The 20139-nt window shown below is 34.3% G+C and overlaps 1 protein-coding gene across 1 annotated transcript; it reads left to right on the plus strand.

The window, feature by feature from the left end:
• The first annotated feature begins 18992 nt into the window (after positions 1 to 18992).
• LOC100917673 (olfactory receptor 52B2-like) lies at positions 18993 to 19937 on the plus strand. Its single transcript, XM_003764811.1, has one exon. It carries the CDS (start codon positions 18993 to 18995, stop codon positions 19935 to 19937), a length of 945 nt encoding a protein of 314 aa, XP_003764859.1.
• Positions 19938 to 20139: the final 202 nt, after the last annotated feature.

Consider the following 20139-nt stretch of genomic DNA (forward strand, 5'->3'; position numbering starts at 1 on the left):
CCTTTTGCTTGATATAATTCTACAAGAATTAGTGATACCAACAATGTAAGAGAAAAAAAATTAAGGTCAGAACATTAACAAAAAAGCATGTGATTGTCTATAGCTTGTAATGTTCTCATTTTGGGTTTCTGGTGCTCTCTGAGGCAGCCTTCTTTTCAGTTCAATAATTATCACAAGAGTAGCCAGGGGTTAAAGTCCAAATCCTTTATTATCTCTTTCAAAGTCTTGTCTCCTTTCCTGGGGACCAGTTAGCTTTCTTAAAGGCCTTCTAGAGTCTTGGTTTCAGTGGAGAAGCTAAGGAGAGCCTGCCACCAAAGGATATGAGATGGGATGAATGAGTCTGAGTCCAAGGGCTTGTGCTTCAGCCTCCAGTCCACTTGTCTTCTCTAGCTCTGAATCCGAGCTCTCTCAGTCCCCCAGGAGAGCCACTAGGATCCTGGCTGAATGTGGAAATGAATCTTTCCCTTTGGCTCTAAGAGCTTGGCTTATATGCTCTACACTGAGTATAAACCAATCATTATATCACTAGGAAACCATTATTTGTTGTAAGATTAAATTAATCATACTGAATTTAGTGAACTATTAAGCACCATGCTAAACTAGATAACCATTGTCTCATCAATTCCACTTACTTAGTATCTTGTAAGAATCCTTGTTTCAAGTTCAGAGTTCTGGCCCATAACATCTCCAGCTTTCTTTTGTTTTAGAACATAAAGTGGTCACATTCTCCCTGACTTCTTAAGGAAGTGACAACCCCAAAAAAGGAGGTGATCACACCTTCCCTGACTCCCCCAAAAAGGGGTGAAAACATCTAAAAAGGAGGTGATCACACACTCCCTGACATCTCAGGAAGGAAGATAAAAACACCAAAGGAAAATGGGAAATCAAATCACATTAGCAGGTTTCTGAAGGGTCTTACTTGAAACAGGTATACATAAATCCATCAACATAGGAGGTATTACACATAATTACATAAGCGTAGTAACACAGGTTAGTAGTGATGTAACAAATAACATGAATCACCATGAGAAATTATACATGTTTTATATTTAACATCTACTGGTCATCCTGCCATCTAGGGGAGGGGGTGGGGGGGGGTAAGAGGTGAAAAATTGGAACAAGAGGTTTGGCAATTGTTAATGCTGTAAAGTTACCCATGTATATATCCTGTAAATAAAAGGCTATTAAATTAAAAAAAAAAAAAAAAGAGAGAAATTATACATGTTCATAAATCCTAGAAAGAGTCCAAAACCAATCTATTGTCCACTACTTCATGTGCCAGGAATCCAATAATTCCTGAAACTTTTGAAGTCCTGCAATAGTCTCATCTTGTTTTAGGGAATCCAATGATTCCTGTTGGTTTTGAAGTTCTACACCAGCCTTATCAACAGTTTTTCATCTCAGGAAATCCAATGATTCCTGCTGGTTTTGAAGTTCTGTAACAGTCTCATTATCAGCCATGCTCTTTCAGTGTCATATGTTTTTTAAGTCTTCTCCTTTGTTTTGAGGTTTTTTCTCTTTTTCTGTCTCTCTCTGATGGACAAGGCAAAACTGGCTTGTTGGCACCCATCTGATTCCTTCTCCATCTGTAGGATATAAGCAAACCTTTTCTCCCAAGCAGTTAACCTATATAGTCCCTTCCATTCACCATTTTCTAAATCTCTCCTCATCACTTGGTTATTACATTGGAGCTGCTCGCACTGGACACTGTCTTTTTGATGGGTTTAAAAGCCTATATTCTCCCCAATTGTAATCCCTTTCTCCCATTTGATTGCTTTTCTGCTAATTGATCATGTAATCCCTTTTTCCCATCTGATTGATTTTTGGTTGATTGATCATGCAATCCCTTTTTGCCATCTGATTGCTTCTCTGCTGATTGGTCATTAGAGTCCTGAACTTCTAAAGATTCTTTGGGTGTAAACTTGGCTGCCATCATGCCCCATCTGTTTTTTGTTTGATATCTTGGGGCTGGGTCCCACCTCTCATTTCCCTGGGTCAATCTACAGTCTGAGGCCCAGTGGAAGCCCTTGGGGCATTTTAGACATGGGGTTTTGGGTCTTGTTCTCCCACCCTTTTTTCTCACTCTATCTCTATGCCTACATTGAACTTTCAGATGCCCAACTTGACCACATTGAAAGCATTGATGAGTTTCTCTGGAAGTCCCTTGCCATGAGGGACCCTGTCTTCCCATGCTTAGCATTATAGCCTGGGTATAATAAACATTTGTGCCCACTGTGGCACAGCATCTTATGATTTCCTCTAAAGGAGCATCTTTGTGTAATCCCCATATAATTCTTCTACAAACCTCATTAGCATTTTCCTTAGCCAGTTATCTGATTATTATTCTGTTGCAGCATTTTCTCCAAATGTTCGTATGACAGCTGTTTGCAAACGTCCCACAAAATCAGCAAAAGGTTCATTGGGACCTTGCTCTATTTTCATGAAGGCTTCCCCTCTATCTTTTCTTGGGGGGGGGAGCCCTATGCTTTGATTGCAGCAGCAGCAATTTGCTCATATGCTGCTATGGGGTAATTAATCTGTGCTGAAGTGTCTGCATACTGACTTTTACCTTCTAGTTGGTCAAAGGTGATTTGTATATTAACTCCAATTTGTCTATTTCATTGGACTTGTATTCTGAAAAGTTCACTATATTCAGAAAGCCACAACAAATTTTGTCCAGGTTCTAAACATGTCCTTGCTATAGATTTCCAATAACTGGAGGTTAAAATTTCATAAGTCAAATTCTCTAATACCATTTTAACATAAGATGATGTAGCCCCATAAAGAGTACAACTGTTTTTCAAATCTTTAATTTTTTTTCAGATCAAAAGGAGTGTATCTTCTCCTTTGTTGACCTGAAGAGTCAAACTCTTCAATTACAGGATATGTATTTATTTTTAAATCAGATATATCATGTCCTTCTTCTTTAGTTTTAACTAGTGCCTTTTGTAATCTTGTCATAAGCTGCTTCATAGGGGATGCTATTTGTGTCACTACCCCTCCCCATTCTCCTTCTCCCTCCACCCATGAAGGGTTAATTGAGGGGGTAGGTTTGAGGTTGGGAAATGCTCTAATGGCTCCTGCTGTGAAGCACCACACTCTTTAATTTCATCAGAATTGTACTTAACTCCTTTCTTATCTGATTCTTCATTCTTCTCACATAGTTTGTCAGTATCCTCCCCCTCCTGCACTTTCTTCTTTTTTATTATTCTAATACTTATATAATACCTTAAAGCCAGTTGTATTAAGTTATATGTATAAAGTGTTTTTTTAGAAATTGTGTCAGGGCCATTATCATTGTAATATTCACATAGTTGCTCTCTTACTAATTTCCACTACTCTAGATATAATTCTTTTTCCTTAGAGAACCAAGGAGATGTGTATTTTAATATTTCAAAGAGTTCAATGATCTGTATTAAAGTTACAATCAAACCTTGGTTTTTCATAAGTCTAACAATGGTATCTACACATTTTCCTTAAATTAGAAAAAACTCCTTTCTAAACATTTGTCCCATTTCAGCTACAATACTAGTTTAGCCTTTTACAAAGTTTCCTTCTTGTCTATTATTGTATTTACCCTAATTTCTGGGTCACAGATGCAGGTTCTTCATCCCACATTCAGAAGGCAAAATGTAGTGTTCTTTGTTTTGGTTTTCTGGAGGTCTTGGAGCAGCCCTCATTTCAGTTCAGTAATGACCACAAAAGTAGCCAGGGGTTAAAGTCTAAATCCTTTATCATCTCTTTCAAAGTCTTGTCTCCTTTTCTGGGGCCTGGTTAGCTTTCTTAAAGATCTTCCAAAGTCTTGGTTTCAGTGGAGAAGCAAAGAATGAATCTTGTCCAGTCCTTGCTGGCTGTTATATACTTCATTCTCATGGGTGTAAATCTTGTGGAACTATATTAAGCATTAGGTACATGTACTGAACTAGAGAACTAGTAAGCACATGCTAAACTTTACAACCATCGTCTTTATCAATTCCACTGACTTAACATTTTGTAAGAATCCTTGTATCAGGGGGGGCAGAGCCAAGATGGCGGAGAAGACACACTTGACTTTCTAAGCTCTTCTCTTACCCTCTTTATCAATATTATATCGAGCCTCAAAAATAGTCTTGACTGCTACAATTCGTAAAGATAAGAAGTAGAACAACTCACTGGCCGAAGAAAATCTGCAGTCTCACCAAAAAAGGTTGGTTCCGGGGCCAGGGGTGAGATCAGCGCAGACGGGGAGAGAAATTAGGTTCCAAGAAGAGTCTCAAACCGAAAGTGAAAGCACAGATCTCAGCACAAGCGGGCAGCCCCAACCCCCAGTACTGGGCTTTTCCTTGGGGCAGCTGTGATCCTGCACTGCAGGAGGACGCAGCCCGGGTTAGCCTCCAATCTGCGCAGTGGGGGGCTTGGCTTGGGGCCATAGAGCTTTTCCAGGGCGGATTTGCATTGGGCAGAAACACTGGGGCAGAGTTCGGGGCAGTCTGCGGTCTGTGGTCAGCTGCTAATACTCACAGTACTCACAGTCCCACAAGTAGCTCCGGCCTGGGGCAGTGACTCTTTCACCCCTTAGTCTCTAGCCCAGGGCAATGTTAACCCACTAGCCCCACTGGACTTTGATAGCTCCTAGTGCTGAATTCACTTCCTGTTAAGGAAAACTCCAAGAGCACTCCCCATTACCTCGGAGCCGAAATTGGTTGACATCTCCCTGCTCTGCAGAGGAAGCTGGTAACCCCTTGCCTAGGAGACCCCCAAAGGCTTTAAAACATGAATAAAAGATGAAAAGAACGATAGACAGCTTCTATGCAGAAAAAAGAGCAGGTCAGCAACCTAAAGAGACCTCAAACAGCAAAAAATGCATCAGACTGTCCTCCTTACATGATGCTTTAAGAAGAGACCAAAAAGTCTCAAAAGAGAGTTAGAAGATAAATGGGGAAAGTAAAGAGAAGCCTTTACAAGAGAGCGACAACTTCCTGAAATACGAATTGAAAAAGTTAAAAATTCCCCAGGAAGTACAGGGAAAAACAAAATTTGTGAATTGGAAAAAGTAAAAAAATCTCAGGAAAGTAAAGAATTGGAAAAATAAAGAATTCACTAGGAAAGTAGGATTTTGGAATTGAAAAAGACAAAGAACTTTGGAAGAAAGTAGGATCTGTGGGAAGAAAAAAGACAAAAGAACATGCAAAGAAAGTAGGATCTGTGAATTGAAAAGAAAATAATTCAATTAAAAAAAAATTAGTGAAATGGAAAAACCAAAGGACCAAAAAACAATACAATTTAAAAACCTAATTGGACATATAAGAAAGAAGAAAAAAAGCCAAGAAGAAAATAATTTTAAAATTAGAACTAAACAAATAGAAACTAATGATTCATTGAGACTGCAAGAATAGTCAAGCAAAAAAAAAATGACAAGCTGAAAAACCATGATTTTATCTACTTGCAAAAACGACAGACTTGAAAATAGATCTAGGAGATAATCTAAGGATTATTGGACTTTCCGAAAACTATGATGAAAAAAAGAGCCAGATACTATTTTTTTACAAGGAAATCATCAAAGATAACTGCCCAGATGTAATAGAACCAGAAGGTAAAATAGGCATTGAAAGAATTCATCGAACACCTTCGAAAGAAACCCCAAAATAAAACCCCAAGGAATATTGTGGGAAATTTTTGGAACATCAGATTAAGGAAAAATTTTCAAGCAGCCAAAAAACCATTTTAAATACCATGCCACAAAAGGATCACCCAAGATCTTCTGCCTCTACATTAAAGGAAAGAAGGGCCTAAATATATTCGAAAGGCATAAGAAAACTTATGATGCAGCCAAGAATAAACCACCCAGCTGGGTTGCATTTTCTTCCAAGGGAAGAAGATGGAATTTAATGAAACAAATGAATTCCATTTGTTTCTGAAGAAAAAGTCAAAACTAAACAAAAAATCTGATTCTCCAACCAAGAACCCCAAGAGATGAAAAAGGTAAAAATAACTCTTGAGAATTGATTTTGGTTTGTGGATATACAAAAAAAGAATAATGTATAATTTGATTGTACTGCTATAACATAAAAAGGGAAGTAGATGGAAAAAGGGGATGATGGCAGAATAAAGGGGAAGGAGGGATAAAAAGAGGGAAAACCACATCCCACAAAGAGGCAAAGGAAACTTATCATATCTGAGGGAATTTAAGGGGGAGGAAACATTTGGGAATCTTACCTCATCAGAATTCCAAAAAAAAATAATTACTTTGTTTTAGAGAAAACCCTCTCTCACCTCATTAAAAAGGGGAGAGGAAAAGGGAAAAAGAAAATAGTAATAAGGGGAAGGAAGGGGGAAAGACTCAAAGGGGGGGAGGGAGGGATTATAAAGAGGATAAGTATCGTGGATACAAGAGGGGTACATAAGTTTAAAAAGGGGGGAAAGGGTTGGGGAGGCAAGAATAAGTAAAGCATAATCTGGGGGTTAAGGATGGGGGGAAATACAGATTTAGTAATTTAACCGAAATGTGAATGGAATGAACTCCCCCATAAAGAGGAGAGATAGCAGACTGGATCAAAAAGTCAGAACCCTACAAAGGTTGTTTACAAGAAACCCATTTAAAGCAGGGAGATACATAAGAGTAAAGGTAAAAGGTTGGAGCAAAAATCTATTATGCTTCAGGTGAAGTCAAAAGAGGGAGCCATTCCTTATCTCAGATCAACAAAAGTAAAAATTGGATTCCAACTAAAAGAGAAAGGAAGGAAACTCATCCCTAAAGGGTAGCATAAACAACGGAAGCAATATCAAGATTTAAAAATATATGCACCAAGTGCATGGCATCCAACTTCCTAAAGGAGAAGTTAAGAGAGGAAAAGAAGAAATAGACAACAAAACTGTAATAGTAGGAGATCTCAACCTTGCAATTTCAGAATTAGACAAACCAAACCAAAAACAAATAAGAAAGAAATTAAAAAGAAATAGAATATTAGAAAAATTAGGTATGTTGGATCTTTGAGAAAAGTAATGGAGATAGAAAGGAATATACATTCTTTCCTAGCAGTTCATGGAACCTATTCAAAATTGACCATATTTAGGACAAAAGACCTTTAAAATTAAAATGCAAGAAAGCAGAAATAGTAAATGCTTTTTTCAGATCATGATGCAATAAAACTACATTCAACAAAAAAGTTAGGGGGAAATAGACCAAAAGTAATTGAAACTAAAAATCTTCATCTTAAAGAATGATTGGGTAATAAAATTATAATAAATTAATAATTTCACCAAATAATGACAATGATTAAACCACCAAAATTTGGGATGTAAAAGGGTAAAAGGGGAATTTATATCCTTAGAGGTTTACTTGAATAAAAAAGAGAAAGAAAAGATTAATGAATTGGGTTAAACTAAAAAAACTAACAAAAGACCAAATTAAAACCTAATCAAATACAAATTGGAAATTTAAAAATTAAAAGGAGAAATTAAAAATATTGAAAGTAAAAAACTATTGAACTAATTAATAAAACTAAGAGTTGGTTCCTATGAAAAGCCAATAAAATAGATAAGCCTTTGGTAAAATCTGATTGAAAAGGAGGGAGGAAAATGAAATTAGTAGTCTTAAAATGAAAAGGGAGAACTTTCCACCAATGAAGAGGAAATTAGAGAAAATAAATTTGAGAGTTATTTTGTTCAACTTTATGACAATAAATTTGAAACCAAGGAAATGGATGACTACCTCCAAAAAATATAGACTTCCTTAAACAACAGAGGAGGAAAGTAAATTGGTTTGGGTAGTCCCATTTCAAAAAAGAAAAGAAAGGGAATTAAACAACTCCCTAAGAAAAACCCCAGGACCAGATGGATTTACATGTGAATTTTTACCAAACATTTAAAAGAACAATTGGCCCTAATGCTATATAAATTATTTGAAAAATAGGGGAATGAAGGAGTCCTACCAAATTTTCCTTTATGACACAGACATGGTACTGGATACCTAACCAGGTATTGAAAAAACAGAGAAAGAAAATTTTATAGACCAATCTCCCCAATTAATATTGATGCTAAAATCTTAAACAAGATATTAGCAAAAAAGACTACAGAAAATCATCTCCAAGATAATACACTATGATCAATTAGATTTATAAGAAATGGGGTTTGGTCAATATTAGAAAAACTATCAATGTAATTCCAAGGTTAAATAACCAAATTAACAAAACCATATGATCATCCTTCTTGATGGAGAAAAGCATTTGATAAAATCCAACATCCATTCCTTATTTTCATTTGAGAGTATAGGAATAAAATTGGATTTCCCTTAAAATAATCAAAGCATCTATTTAAAATCATCAGTAAGCATCATATGTAATGGAGACAAACTGCAACCACCCTAATTGGGATCCGGAGGAAAAAGGTTTTGTCCACATCACCGTTACCATTTAATATTGTATTAGAAACGCTATTTATAGCAATAAGAGCCGAGAAAGAGAAAAAAATAAGAATAGGCAATGAGGAAAACCAAATTATTTCGTTTTTCCAATGACATGATGGTATAATTTAGAGAACCCCAAGATTCTGCTAAAAAGTTATTAGAAATAATCCCAACTTTAGAAAATTGTTTGGTTATAAATAAACCCACATAAGTCATCAAAGATTCTTATATATCACCAAAAAAATCCAACAGTCAGAATTACAAAGAGAAATTCCATTTAAAGTAACTACTGATAATATTAAATATTTAGGAATCCATTCGCCAAGGGAAAATCCAGGAAACTTTATGAGCAAAATTACAGACCACTTTTTCACAAAAATTAAGTCTGATCTAAACCAATTGGAAAATATTAAATGCTCGGATAGGGCGAGCAAATATAATAAAGATGACAATATTACCTAAAACTAATCTTATTTATTTAAGGCCATACCAATCAGACTCCCAAAAACTATTTTAATGACCCAGAAAAATAACAACAAAGTTCATATGGAAAACAAAAGGTCAAGAATTTCAAGGGAATTAATGAAAAAATCAAATGAAGGTGGCTTTTAGCTGTAAAGATCTAAAAATTATATTATAGAGCAGCAGTTACCAAAACCAATTTGGTATTGGCTGAGGAATAATTGTTGATCAGTGGAATAGATTAGGTTCGAGGGATAAAACAGTCAACAAATATACAACCTAGTTCCTTTGACAAAACCCAAAGATCCCAGCTTTTGGGATAAGAACTTACTGTTTGATAAAAATTGTTGGGAAAATTAAACTAATATTCAGAAACCAGGCATTGATCCATACTTAAAATTGAAACAAGATAAGGTCAAAATGGGTTCATGACCTAGGCATAAAGAATGAAATTATTAATAAATTAGAGGAAATAGGATAGTTTTACCCTCTCAGACCTGTGGAAGGGAAGGTCTTTTATGACCAAAAGAACTAGAGATCATTACTGATCACACAATAGAAAATTTTGATTATACCCAAACCGAAAAGTTTTTGTACAAACAAAACTAATGCAGACAAGATTAGAAGGGAAAAATAAACTGGGAAAATATTTTACAGTCAGTTGTTCTGATAAAGGCCTCATTTCCCAAATATATAAGAATTAACCTAATTTATAAAAATCAAGCCATTCTCCAATTGAAAAATGGTCAAAGGATATGAACAGGGCAATTTCAGATGAAGAAATGGAAATATTTCTAGTCAATGAAAGATGTCCAAGTCATTATTAATCAGAGAAAATGCAAATTAAGACAACCTAAGATACCACTACAACCTGTCAGATTTGGCTAAGATGACAGGAAAAATAATTGGATGATTGTTGAGGGGATGCGGGGAAAACTGGGACATTGATGTATTGTTGGTGGAGTTGTGAACCAATCCAAACCATTTTGGAGAGTAGTTTGGAACTATGTCAAAAAGTTATCAAACTGTGCATACCCTTTGATCCAGAGGATTACTGTGCTTATATCCCAAAGAGATTATAAAGAAGGGAAAAGTATGTGCACGAATGTTTGGGCAGCCCTTTTCATAGTGGTTAAAACTGGAAACTGAATGGATGTCCATCAGTTGGAGAATGGCTGAATAAATTGTGGTATATGAATATTTGGAATAATTGTTCTGTAAGAAATGACCAACAGGATAATTTAGAAAGGCCTGGGAGACTTTACACAAACTGATTCTGGAGGAAATGAGCAGGACCAGGAGATCAATTATATACTTCCAACAACAATACTATATGATGACTAGTTCTGATGGACCAGGCCATCCCCAGCAACGGATCAACCAAATCATTTCCCTAATGGAGGTAATGAACGGAACTAGCTATGCTCAGAAAAAGAACTCTGGGAGATGACTAAAACCATTAATTTGAATTCTAATCCCTTTATTTATGCCACACCTGCATTTTTGATTTTCACAAGTTAATTGTACAATATTTTTGGAGTCTGATTCTTTTTTGTACAAAGAAAAATAACGTTTTGGTCAGGTATACTTATTGTGTATCTAATTTATATTTTAATATATTTAACATCTACTGATCATCCTGCCATCTAGGGGAGGGGGTGGGGGGGTAAGAGGTGAAAAATTAGAACAAGAGATTTGGCAATTGTTAATGCTGTAAAGTTACCCATGTATATATCCTGTAAATAAAAGGCTATTAAAAGAATCCTTGTATCAGTTTCAGTGTTCTGGCCCATAGCAATAGGTGACATATCAATGTATTTATAAAAACACAAGGTACTAGTAAGCAAAAGCAGTATTTGGGATGATGAGTTACTTAATATATAAGAATAAAAGAATCCCCTCAAAATCATCATTTCTATATATTACTAAAGCCATGAAAAAACAATCATAAAAATTCATTTAAAATTATTACAAAACACATAAGATATCTATGAGTTAACATACCCAGACACATAAAACATCTAGATGATGAAAACCTAATAATAATCTTCAAAGTATCAGAAATAATTAGAGAGAAATACATTGTTCATTATTGAGTTATGTCTCTGAGGTTTAATGATAATATATAAATTAAATTTATTTTGTGATTTGAAAAGTAATAGCAGATCTAAAGCCATGCCAAACTAATTAAAGGAGAGATTTCATTTCTTAGTTAATACATTTGGAAGAACAAAAAATATCTAGAGTATCAAGCATTATGAGAAAAGAAAGACATCAGAGGAACACAGTTTTAGTAGATTTTACAGTAGTAAAAACAACAATTTGATTATGGGTTCAAAAAAATTAAATAAACCATTAAAATAGGCACAACAACCAAATACCAAATAAATTAACAAAGAATAAAACATTAATTCATATAATCTAAATCAAATAATCTTTACAGAAAGATCCCTTTTTCATGAATCTCTTTAAAATTGGAAAATATATGGCAGAAATGAAGTTTAGATAATACCTTATATCACATATCAGTATAACTTTATGATGTTTGTATAATCTAAACATATAAACAATACCATGGAGAGGCTAAGGAAGAAAATGATTAAAAGAAGTGTTTCTTTTTTTTTTTTTTTTTTATTTAATAGCCTTTAATTTACAGGATATATACATGGGTAACTTTACAGCATTAACAATTGCCAAACCTCTTGTTCCAATTTTTCACCTCTTACCCCCCCCACCCCCTCCCCTAAATGGCAGGATGACCAGTAGATGTTAAATATATTAAAATATAACTTGGATACACAATAAGTATACATGACCAAAACATTATTTTGCTGTACAAAAAGAATCAGACTCTGAATTATTGTACAATTAGCTTGTGAAGGAAATCAAAGATGCAGGTGTGTATAAATATAGGGACTGGGAATTCAATGTAATGGTTTTTAGTCATCTCCCAGAGTTCTTTTTCTGGGTATAGCTAGTTCAGTTCATTACTGCTCCATTAGAAATGATTTGGTTGATCTCGTTGCTGAGGATGGCCTGATCCATCAGGACTGGTCATCATCTAGTATTGTTGTTGAAGTATATAATGATCTCCTGGTCCTGCTCATTTCACTTAGCATCAGTTCGTGTAAGTCTCTCCAGGCCTTTCTGAAATCATCCTGTTGGTCATTTCTTACAGAACAGTAATATTCCATACTTTTCATATACCACAATTTATTCAGCCATTCTCCAACTGATGGACATCCATTCAGTTTCCAGTTTCTAGCCACTACAAAAAGGGCTGCCACAAACATTCGTGCACATACAGGTCCCTTTCCCTTAAAAGAAGTGTTTCTTAATGTTGTCTGTTTGCAGAATGGATTTTGAAGTGGAAAAGTGTCAGAAGAAAACAGAAAAGACAAAATAAATAGAATCAGATACATAAGATTAAAAAAAAAAAAACTTTCCATAGAAATAACATGATTAGAACAAGAAGAGATTATCTTGGAAACAAATATGAATGCAGTATTAGTGATAAAAGTCTGAAAACAAAGGCACAAAAGCTATTACCATAAAGATATCATTGTAAGACATTTCTCAATTCATAAGTGGTTAGAGGATATGAAAAGCTTTTGAGAGACTTCAAAAATTTTAAAGTGTTTAGAATATGTAGTCAACAATAATAAATAAACAGAAACAGAACTCATTGTTCAATTTGACAAATATTTTTTAAAAAATGAAACAAAAAAATTGGAACAAGAGGTTTGGCAATTGTTAATGCTGTAAAGTTATTCATGCATATAACCTGTAAATAAAAGGCTATTAAATAAAAAAAAAAATGAAACAAAAACAAAAATACTTGTGGTAAAGTGAATTATTTGTCAAAATATTTCAGATATCATTTTAGAATTATGAAAGAAATAGATAAAACATATCTATACCTTTTGCCTCAATGATAATTGAATCATTGAACAAATGAAACATTAAACAATGAAAATACACCTACAAGAAAGTCAAATACTGAGATCATGAGTATATCATGTGTATAAATATTCAAAGGAGTATTCTTTTCATTGGCTTAAAAATGGAAATAGTGCCAAAAATCCAGGTACATCTAAAGAAATTATATCATATATGTATTTAATATGAAATTATTTTATAGTGATTAAAATGAAATGAGGAATGCATGGGGAAAATGGAGAACTTTGTATGAATTGGTTTGTTGCTGTTTAGTAATTTCCTAATTACATCTAGTTCTTCATGATCCCATTTTGGGTTACTTGCCAGAGATACTCAGTCATTTCCTTCCCCAGCTCATTTTTTAAATGAGGAAACTGAAACCATCAGGGTTAAGTGACTTGTACAATGCCAAACAGCTAGTAAGTGGGTGAGACCAGATTTAAACTTGGGCATATGAATCTTCTTGACTTCAGGGTTTATTCTCTATCTACTGGACAATCTAGTAGTGTATTTATACAATTATATATTGCATGCAATAAATACTTATTTAGTGAAAATGAGTAATATTAATATGATAAATGGGAGAACATGATGAAAAGAGAGCCAGAAAGATCTGGGTTCATGGCCTGTTTTTAAAACATTGGTTGTATGACCCTAAGCAAGGTACTTAACTTCTCATTACTCTAGGTAATTCTTGAATGCTATAAACTGCAGGAAACGTGTCAGCTTGTGTTAGTAGACAAAGTTAGCTCATCTGAGAGTTCTCTATATAAATGAATCCAAATATCTAGGTCCTATCGCCATTATATACATAACACTTAAACTTATGTATATAAATTCCATTTTCATTTCCTGTCTTCGTTTTCACATATACTTTTTCTGTGCCCCTTTAGCTAGTAATAAAATTACTACAATACATTAAGCTTTGAGGTAAAGAATTTCTTGGTGAAGAGGAGAAAGAAGAGAACATTAATTTCCTCTGTCATTATGGAGACCATTCTCAAATCACCCAAACCAGAGCTATATGTTTTATTTAATCAAATGTAACATATTGAAACAATGATTTATCAAGATATTTCTACTCGTTTAAGAATTATCATCCAGGAAAAGAGAAACCAAAAGGAAGCGTCTCGATGAATTTGACAGTGAGATTTCACTTTAAAAAGTTGAATAGAGGAAAACTGAAGAAATATTCTGCTGAGATGTAGCATCATAAACTAAGGAAAACCACAGAAAATCATGAAAAAGTTTAGGAAAGTGTATTACAGATAAAATTTGGTTGGGGAAACTCAGATATAGAATGGCCAACAAAATAAATATCATTGGAAAATTGGTCATTTTTGATTATTATTAATTATGAGCAAGGTATGACTGATATCAAGAAAAATGGAGAGCTGAAATCTCTTAAGACTGCAAAAAAGGGAAAATATTTCCTAATGTGCAGAGAGGTTGTAATGTCTGTGCTTTCAATCCTCTAAGTGTCGAGTAACAGCTACATGTGTATGCAAAATACATCATTTTGAAAAATAAATATGCATATATATTCATATACATACATGCATAAAAACTAGATACATACAAGCACATTACAAGTAAGAACAAAGAAGGACTAATTCTACTCCTTGTAATAGATAAAAAATATGATAGTGAAAAAAGGAATGAAGATGCTACTACTTTATATTTTAAATATATATATATATATATATATATATATATATATATATATTTTTTTTTTTTATTTTTACCAAAGAGATCAAAATCATAACTTTGCCAGGACAAAGCTGTTAAAGAACTGAATTCAAAATTCCTGAGGATAAAAGAGATTCTCAGCAAATATCAGAGACTGAGAGAGATCCAGCAGTTCTGATTCCTAATGCTATATTTTAGGTATCTAGGATCTCTAGATCCAGTCGACGCTTTGGAACAATAAGATACCTGAAGTATTGATTCTGAAATAATTTGTCCCTATTTGTGTGTGCTTGAAGTGGAGCTTGAGTGAATCTTTTATTTTGGCTCTCCAGACAAGTGATTTGCAAAAAAGGTCGAGACCTTATTGAGGGTGCTACTTCACTGACTAAAATGGTGTGTGCATCCAGTTTGTGAGTGGTTGGGTAGAATATCCTACACAACTCTCACTGCGAGAGGAAGTTGCTGTACTTTCACCTTCACTGTCAAAACTCTAACATTCCTACTTTTGAACTGGTCATCACCCCTTTACCCCATTCCTTCAGTGCTATTGGGTAGCCATATCAACAATATGTGTGAACCATTGGGAAAATTTCCTCCTTTTGCCCCATAGTTCACCTCATCTCGATGTGATTATCCCTTGAAGAGTGAGCTCTAAACTCAGATCCATTCACTGTTTTTAATTTCATGAGACAGAATGAGGACATTGGCACTGATGGACTATAACCTGTATCTTAAATATCTTTACACTATTTTCTCCATTGAATTTACATTTCTCCCAAACTTTCTTCTTCCTATACAGGGCACCAACAACCTTCTAATCTTCCAGGTTGTCTCAACCTGAGAATTTTCATGTCATTACTTTCTCTCACTTCACATTCTTATAAACAATCGACAAATTCAGTAAGTTTTATCTCCTTATTTTTCATATCTATTCCATTCTTTCTATCCACATGGTTCAACTAAATTTCAGGATCTCTTAATCTCTCCCTGGGATTACTACAATTTCTTTGTATTCAGTTTTCATGCCTCAAATATCTTTAATCTCTAACTCATTCTTAAAACAATTACAGAATTATTTTTCTAAAGTGTTTGTCTAACCAGGAGGTCCAGCACATGTTCAAAGTCTTAACTGATTAGTTTCATGAGTTTGGAGATATACCACTGCATATATTCATTTACATATGTATTCTTGATTATATTCATCAAGTTTTAGTGCACCCCCAACCTCTAACACATTTATTTTAATTATTTAGTTGGTCAGGCAATAAGCATGTTTCAAATTTTTACCAGACATCTTGAAAAACTCTAGGAATTAAATAAATTTTTTTAAAAATTAAAAAAAAAAAACTTGCTCCTAGAGAACTTAGCCTAATAAGAGACACAACTTTTTATTCCCAGTAAACTTCACATAGTGTCTTCCTCTGTTTACAAAAAAAAAAAAAAAAAAAAATGAAGCTCTTCCTCTTTCAGCTTAATCCTTAATTTCACTGATAATTATTTCCTTTTCTCTTCTACTCTCACAAGATAGCTTTGATTCTTGAAGTGACCAAATTGATTAGAACTCTTTGTTTAATTGGGATTCCACTGGGAGGAAGATTATAAAAGGATCAGTAGCATAAATATTTCTCCCAGATCAGTTATTGTTAGGATCCTTTTAGCTTCTGCACACATTATCTACTCATCTTCATTCACCTCTCGGAGAGATGATCCTAGATTTGCAATTTAACTGGACTTTTCATCCATCACTCTTGTACTTCCAGGTAATAAAACATTCTCTTCCATCTTTCTGTTCGAGCATGGGCAGAGGCTTCTTGGAGAAAGAGAATGATGTAAGAGAGGGAGACAGTTTAGAATAAAAGAAATGAACATGGAGTCAGAAGTACTGAAAGCTTTTTCATTTCTAAAACAATAGCTACTCTCTGGACTTCAGTGATCAATGATTCTTAGCATGACTCATTTTTTCCTCCTCCACAAAACAAATCTGTCTCAAGTAAATTTTGTGTATGTATATGTATAGGTATATACACATATATACATAATACATTATGTACATGCAGATGGATATATATACATACATGCATATGTGTGCAATACATAAATATATATACATAGATATGTACATATATACATATACATATGCACATGAATATTTATTGCCCATTCTTTAAAAAGACCAAAATGACATTACTATTAGAATCAAGTTAGTGTTTCCAACTGTGGCTGATCAGACCAATACAAGATTTGAATGTTCTGCCACAAGACAGACACAAATAGTTCTTATGAACATTTGGAGTGGATTCTCTAACTTTGCACACCTCATATTTCATTTGAGCTAATTCAATTCTGATTCACTTATAGAGCATAGCACTTTCTCTAAAGAGGGCATATTATCCTCGACAGCCCTATACCATGTCTCTCATGTCATAGTCAATTCTAAAATTGTTAAGAGTGTCATGATATTACTTTTTCTGATCACCTTGATAACAACTCGCCCTGTATGAGTTCTCCATAAAATAGCCTTTTTTTGGCAAGCATATATTTGGTATTTAAATAATATGGCCAGCCCAACAGAGTTGCTCTCTATGCAATAAAGTTTGAATGCTTAGGATGTTAGTTAGAGAAATATCTAACTTATTGACTTAGAAAAATATCTTTACATATTAACTTAGAACAGCATATGTTAACATTATCAGTGTTCTCTCACATTTTTATTTATTTTGTCAATATTTATCAATTAGATTTAAAATTTGACTTAGGTCATTCAAATATGCTGCAGGTGCATGTGTTTGATACCTCTGCTTTACATTATCATTTCAGGCAATTCATTCTCTTGTTGAACAGTTCTCATTCCTAGAAATTGATTGAACAGCCCCAGCATAGTACTGAAGTATAGGAGGAGAAAGCAAGGGAGAATCAGAGTTCAAATTTTATCTCTGACACTTATTTGACTTTAAGAAAATCACTTAATCTCTCTGTATCTCAATAATCTCATCCTTAAAATGAGGTTTTTAAACTGAGTAGATTATGAAGTTGTATGTGGATAATTTTAAGACTTACACTCTCCCTCCCAATAATGGTTTCATTATGGTGGATAATTTTAGCTCATTAATAAAGTCCACACAAATTGATTATACATTTACTTTATTTGCAAAAGCTGCAGGCTAGATTTTATTTGTATAACCTTTCAGGGGGATCTTGTAATCTGGAAGTTGGAGAGACTTGACATCTATATGGGGATTTAGATGAAATGCTTAATTGGAATTTGAAATTTGGCTATCTACCTAAGCCTAAAAATTATCTGAAAAAATGCAGAAGCAAGAACTTGGTAGGAGGATCACTCAGTTATTAGAAATAAAATGAAGAACATTAGTTCAAATCTCAAGAGACTCAGAGACAACTACAAGATTCTCTGCTGTACTAATTGTGTGACCTTAAATAAATCATTTCACTTTTTTGCATCTACATTTCTTTATCTTCAAAATGGGAAAACTAGAATACTTATTGGATAATTTCTAAGGGTCTTGAAACTCTGTGATCCCATTTTATTTTCTTAAGTAGATATTTTATTTCTTTTTTTTCAGTGACCTGTATCTAGTAGATTAAAAAGAGGAAGAAAGTTCGATGGCCACATCTATTCCAAGAAGTCTGAAAAAATTCAGGTACCCCAGAAAGCAGGCAAGAATTAGTGACAGTGCTAAGCTGATAATAACTGCTGCTCAAGCAAATCTAGAACCTTAGAAAAAAAGAAAAATAAAATATAAATAGGAAAGGGTCTAGTTATCAGTAGATTGAGACTTGGAAGGAACCTTAGGAACCAGCTATTCCAACTTCTTTATTTTACAGTTTGGAAAACTGAAGACAGGAAGAGTTAAGTAACTTCTACAAGATTTCATAGGTAGGGAATAGAAGAGATGAGATTTAAAAGAAAATTCTTATTGAAATACAACACGGTTTCCTCTATTTCACCACCTCCTCCCAGGTGGTGTTCTATCATTAAAGAAAGATAGGAATTTGTATTGGTCCTATTATTTTGTTGGTATTGAAAACTTTTGGATAAGGAAGTTCCTTACACTAAAATAATTCTCTATAATCTTCACTATGGATTAGAGTCTTAGAATAATATCAAAATAGAGTCAGAAATTGAAACTCTGACTTTTCTGTTCACTCTGCCAAGTTGTCTCTATATAAGGAAACAACATTTAAATTGAGCCCAGAATGGCTAATTTTTCCCAAAAGAAATATGTACAATAAACTCAAATGATGATGCAGTTAATAAACATTGAAAATAAGAAACACGTAAAGTGATTTATTTATCTACGTAGAGTAAATGGCTCATCACTGATACATCTTTCATTGTCATTTTTTTTAACAGATTCTAAACAGATGAACTACAAGAAGAGAACAGCTATATCATTTCCCCTAAGTGTTTCCTAATTTAGGATCTATTTATTTCAAATTCCTCTCTGCCTTCTTTTCCAGTGAATAGATCCCTAGCATCCTTATTCAGGAACCAAGAGGAATGTCCTCTTGTAACAACTCCATTCCTCAGCCAGTGGTATTTGTATTGGCTGGGATTCCAGGATTGGAGTCTTATCATCATTGGTTCTCCCTGCCTTTCTTCTTAGTCTTCATCATTGCTGTTATTGGCAACATCACTATTATATTCATTATCCATGTAGAAAAGAGTCTTCATGAGCCCATGTTCCTCCTGCTGGCCATGTTGTCAACTGTTGATTTGTCCTTAGTTAGTGCAACTGTGCCTCGCATGTTAGGCATCTTTTGGCTGGATGCTAAAGAGATCAGTATTAAGGGGTGCCTTACTCAGATGTTTTTCATCCCATCTTTCTATGTTATGGAATCTGGTATTCTTTTGGCTATGGCTTTTGATCGTTTTGTAGCCATCTGCAATCCATTGAGATATACCACTATTCTAGCCAATAATACATTGGTAAAAATGGGAATGGCAGTCATAGCAAGGACTATGGCCGTGCTTATTCCAGCCCCTATTTTAGCAAAAACATTGACCAGCTTCAGAACTAACATTATTCCCTACTCCTACTGTGCCTACATGGCTATGGTACAAATTGCTTGTGGAGATGTCTCTAATCATATTGTCTATGGCCTCATGGTCATTGTAACTTCAATTGGTGTTGATTTATTCTTTATCAGTCTTTCTTATGGAATGATTCTTCGAGCTGTTTTCCAGATCCCTTCCTGGGAAGCACGACACAAGGCCCTGAGTACATGTGGCTCCCATCTCTGTGTCATTGTCCTATTTTATTCACCTGTTGTATTCTCAGTTTTAGCTCAGACATTTGGATACCAAATGCCTTCCCACATTCAGATTATTGTAGACAACTTGTACTTCCTTGTTCCTCCCATGATCAACCCTTTGATTTATGGGGCCAGAACAAAGCAGATTAGGGAACGTATCCTTCAACTCCTACATTACCACCCAAAATAAGTTCTGAGAAAAGAGTGGTATGATTTTTAAGGAATATTTATAAACTTGAAAGCTTTCTAATAATGATTGGTGAAAATAATTCTAGTTATTGAAAAATCAGTTTGGGGTAACAATAGAATTAGCCTTTCCATGAGCATGTTTCTTTTTATTTTTTTTTTCCAATTTCCACTTCACACTCTTGATTTATTATTTTAGTCTGCCT

Source organism: Sarcophilus harrisii, chromosome 3 (genome assembly GCF_902635505.1).
Source record: "Sarcophilus harrisii chromosome 3, mSarHar1.11, whole genome shotgun sequence".
Taxonomy (NCBI): Eukaryota; Metazoa; Chordata; class Mammalia; order Dasyuromorphia; family Dasyuridae; genus Sarcophilus; species Sarcophilus harrisii.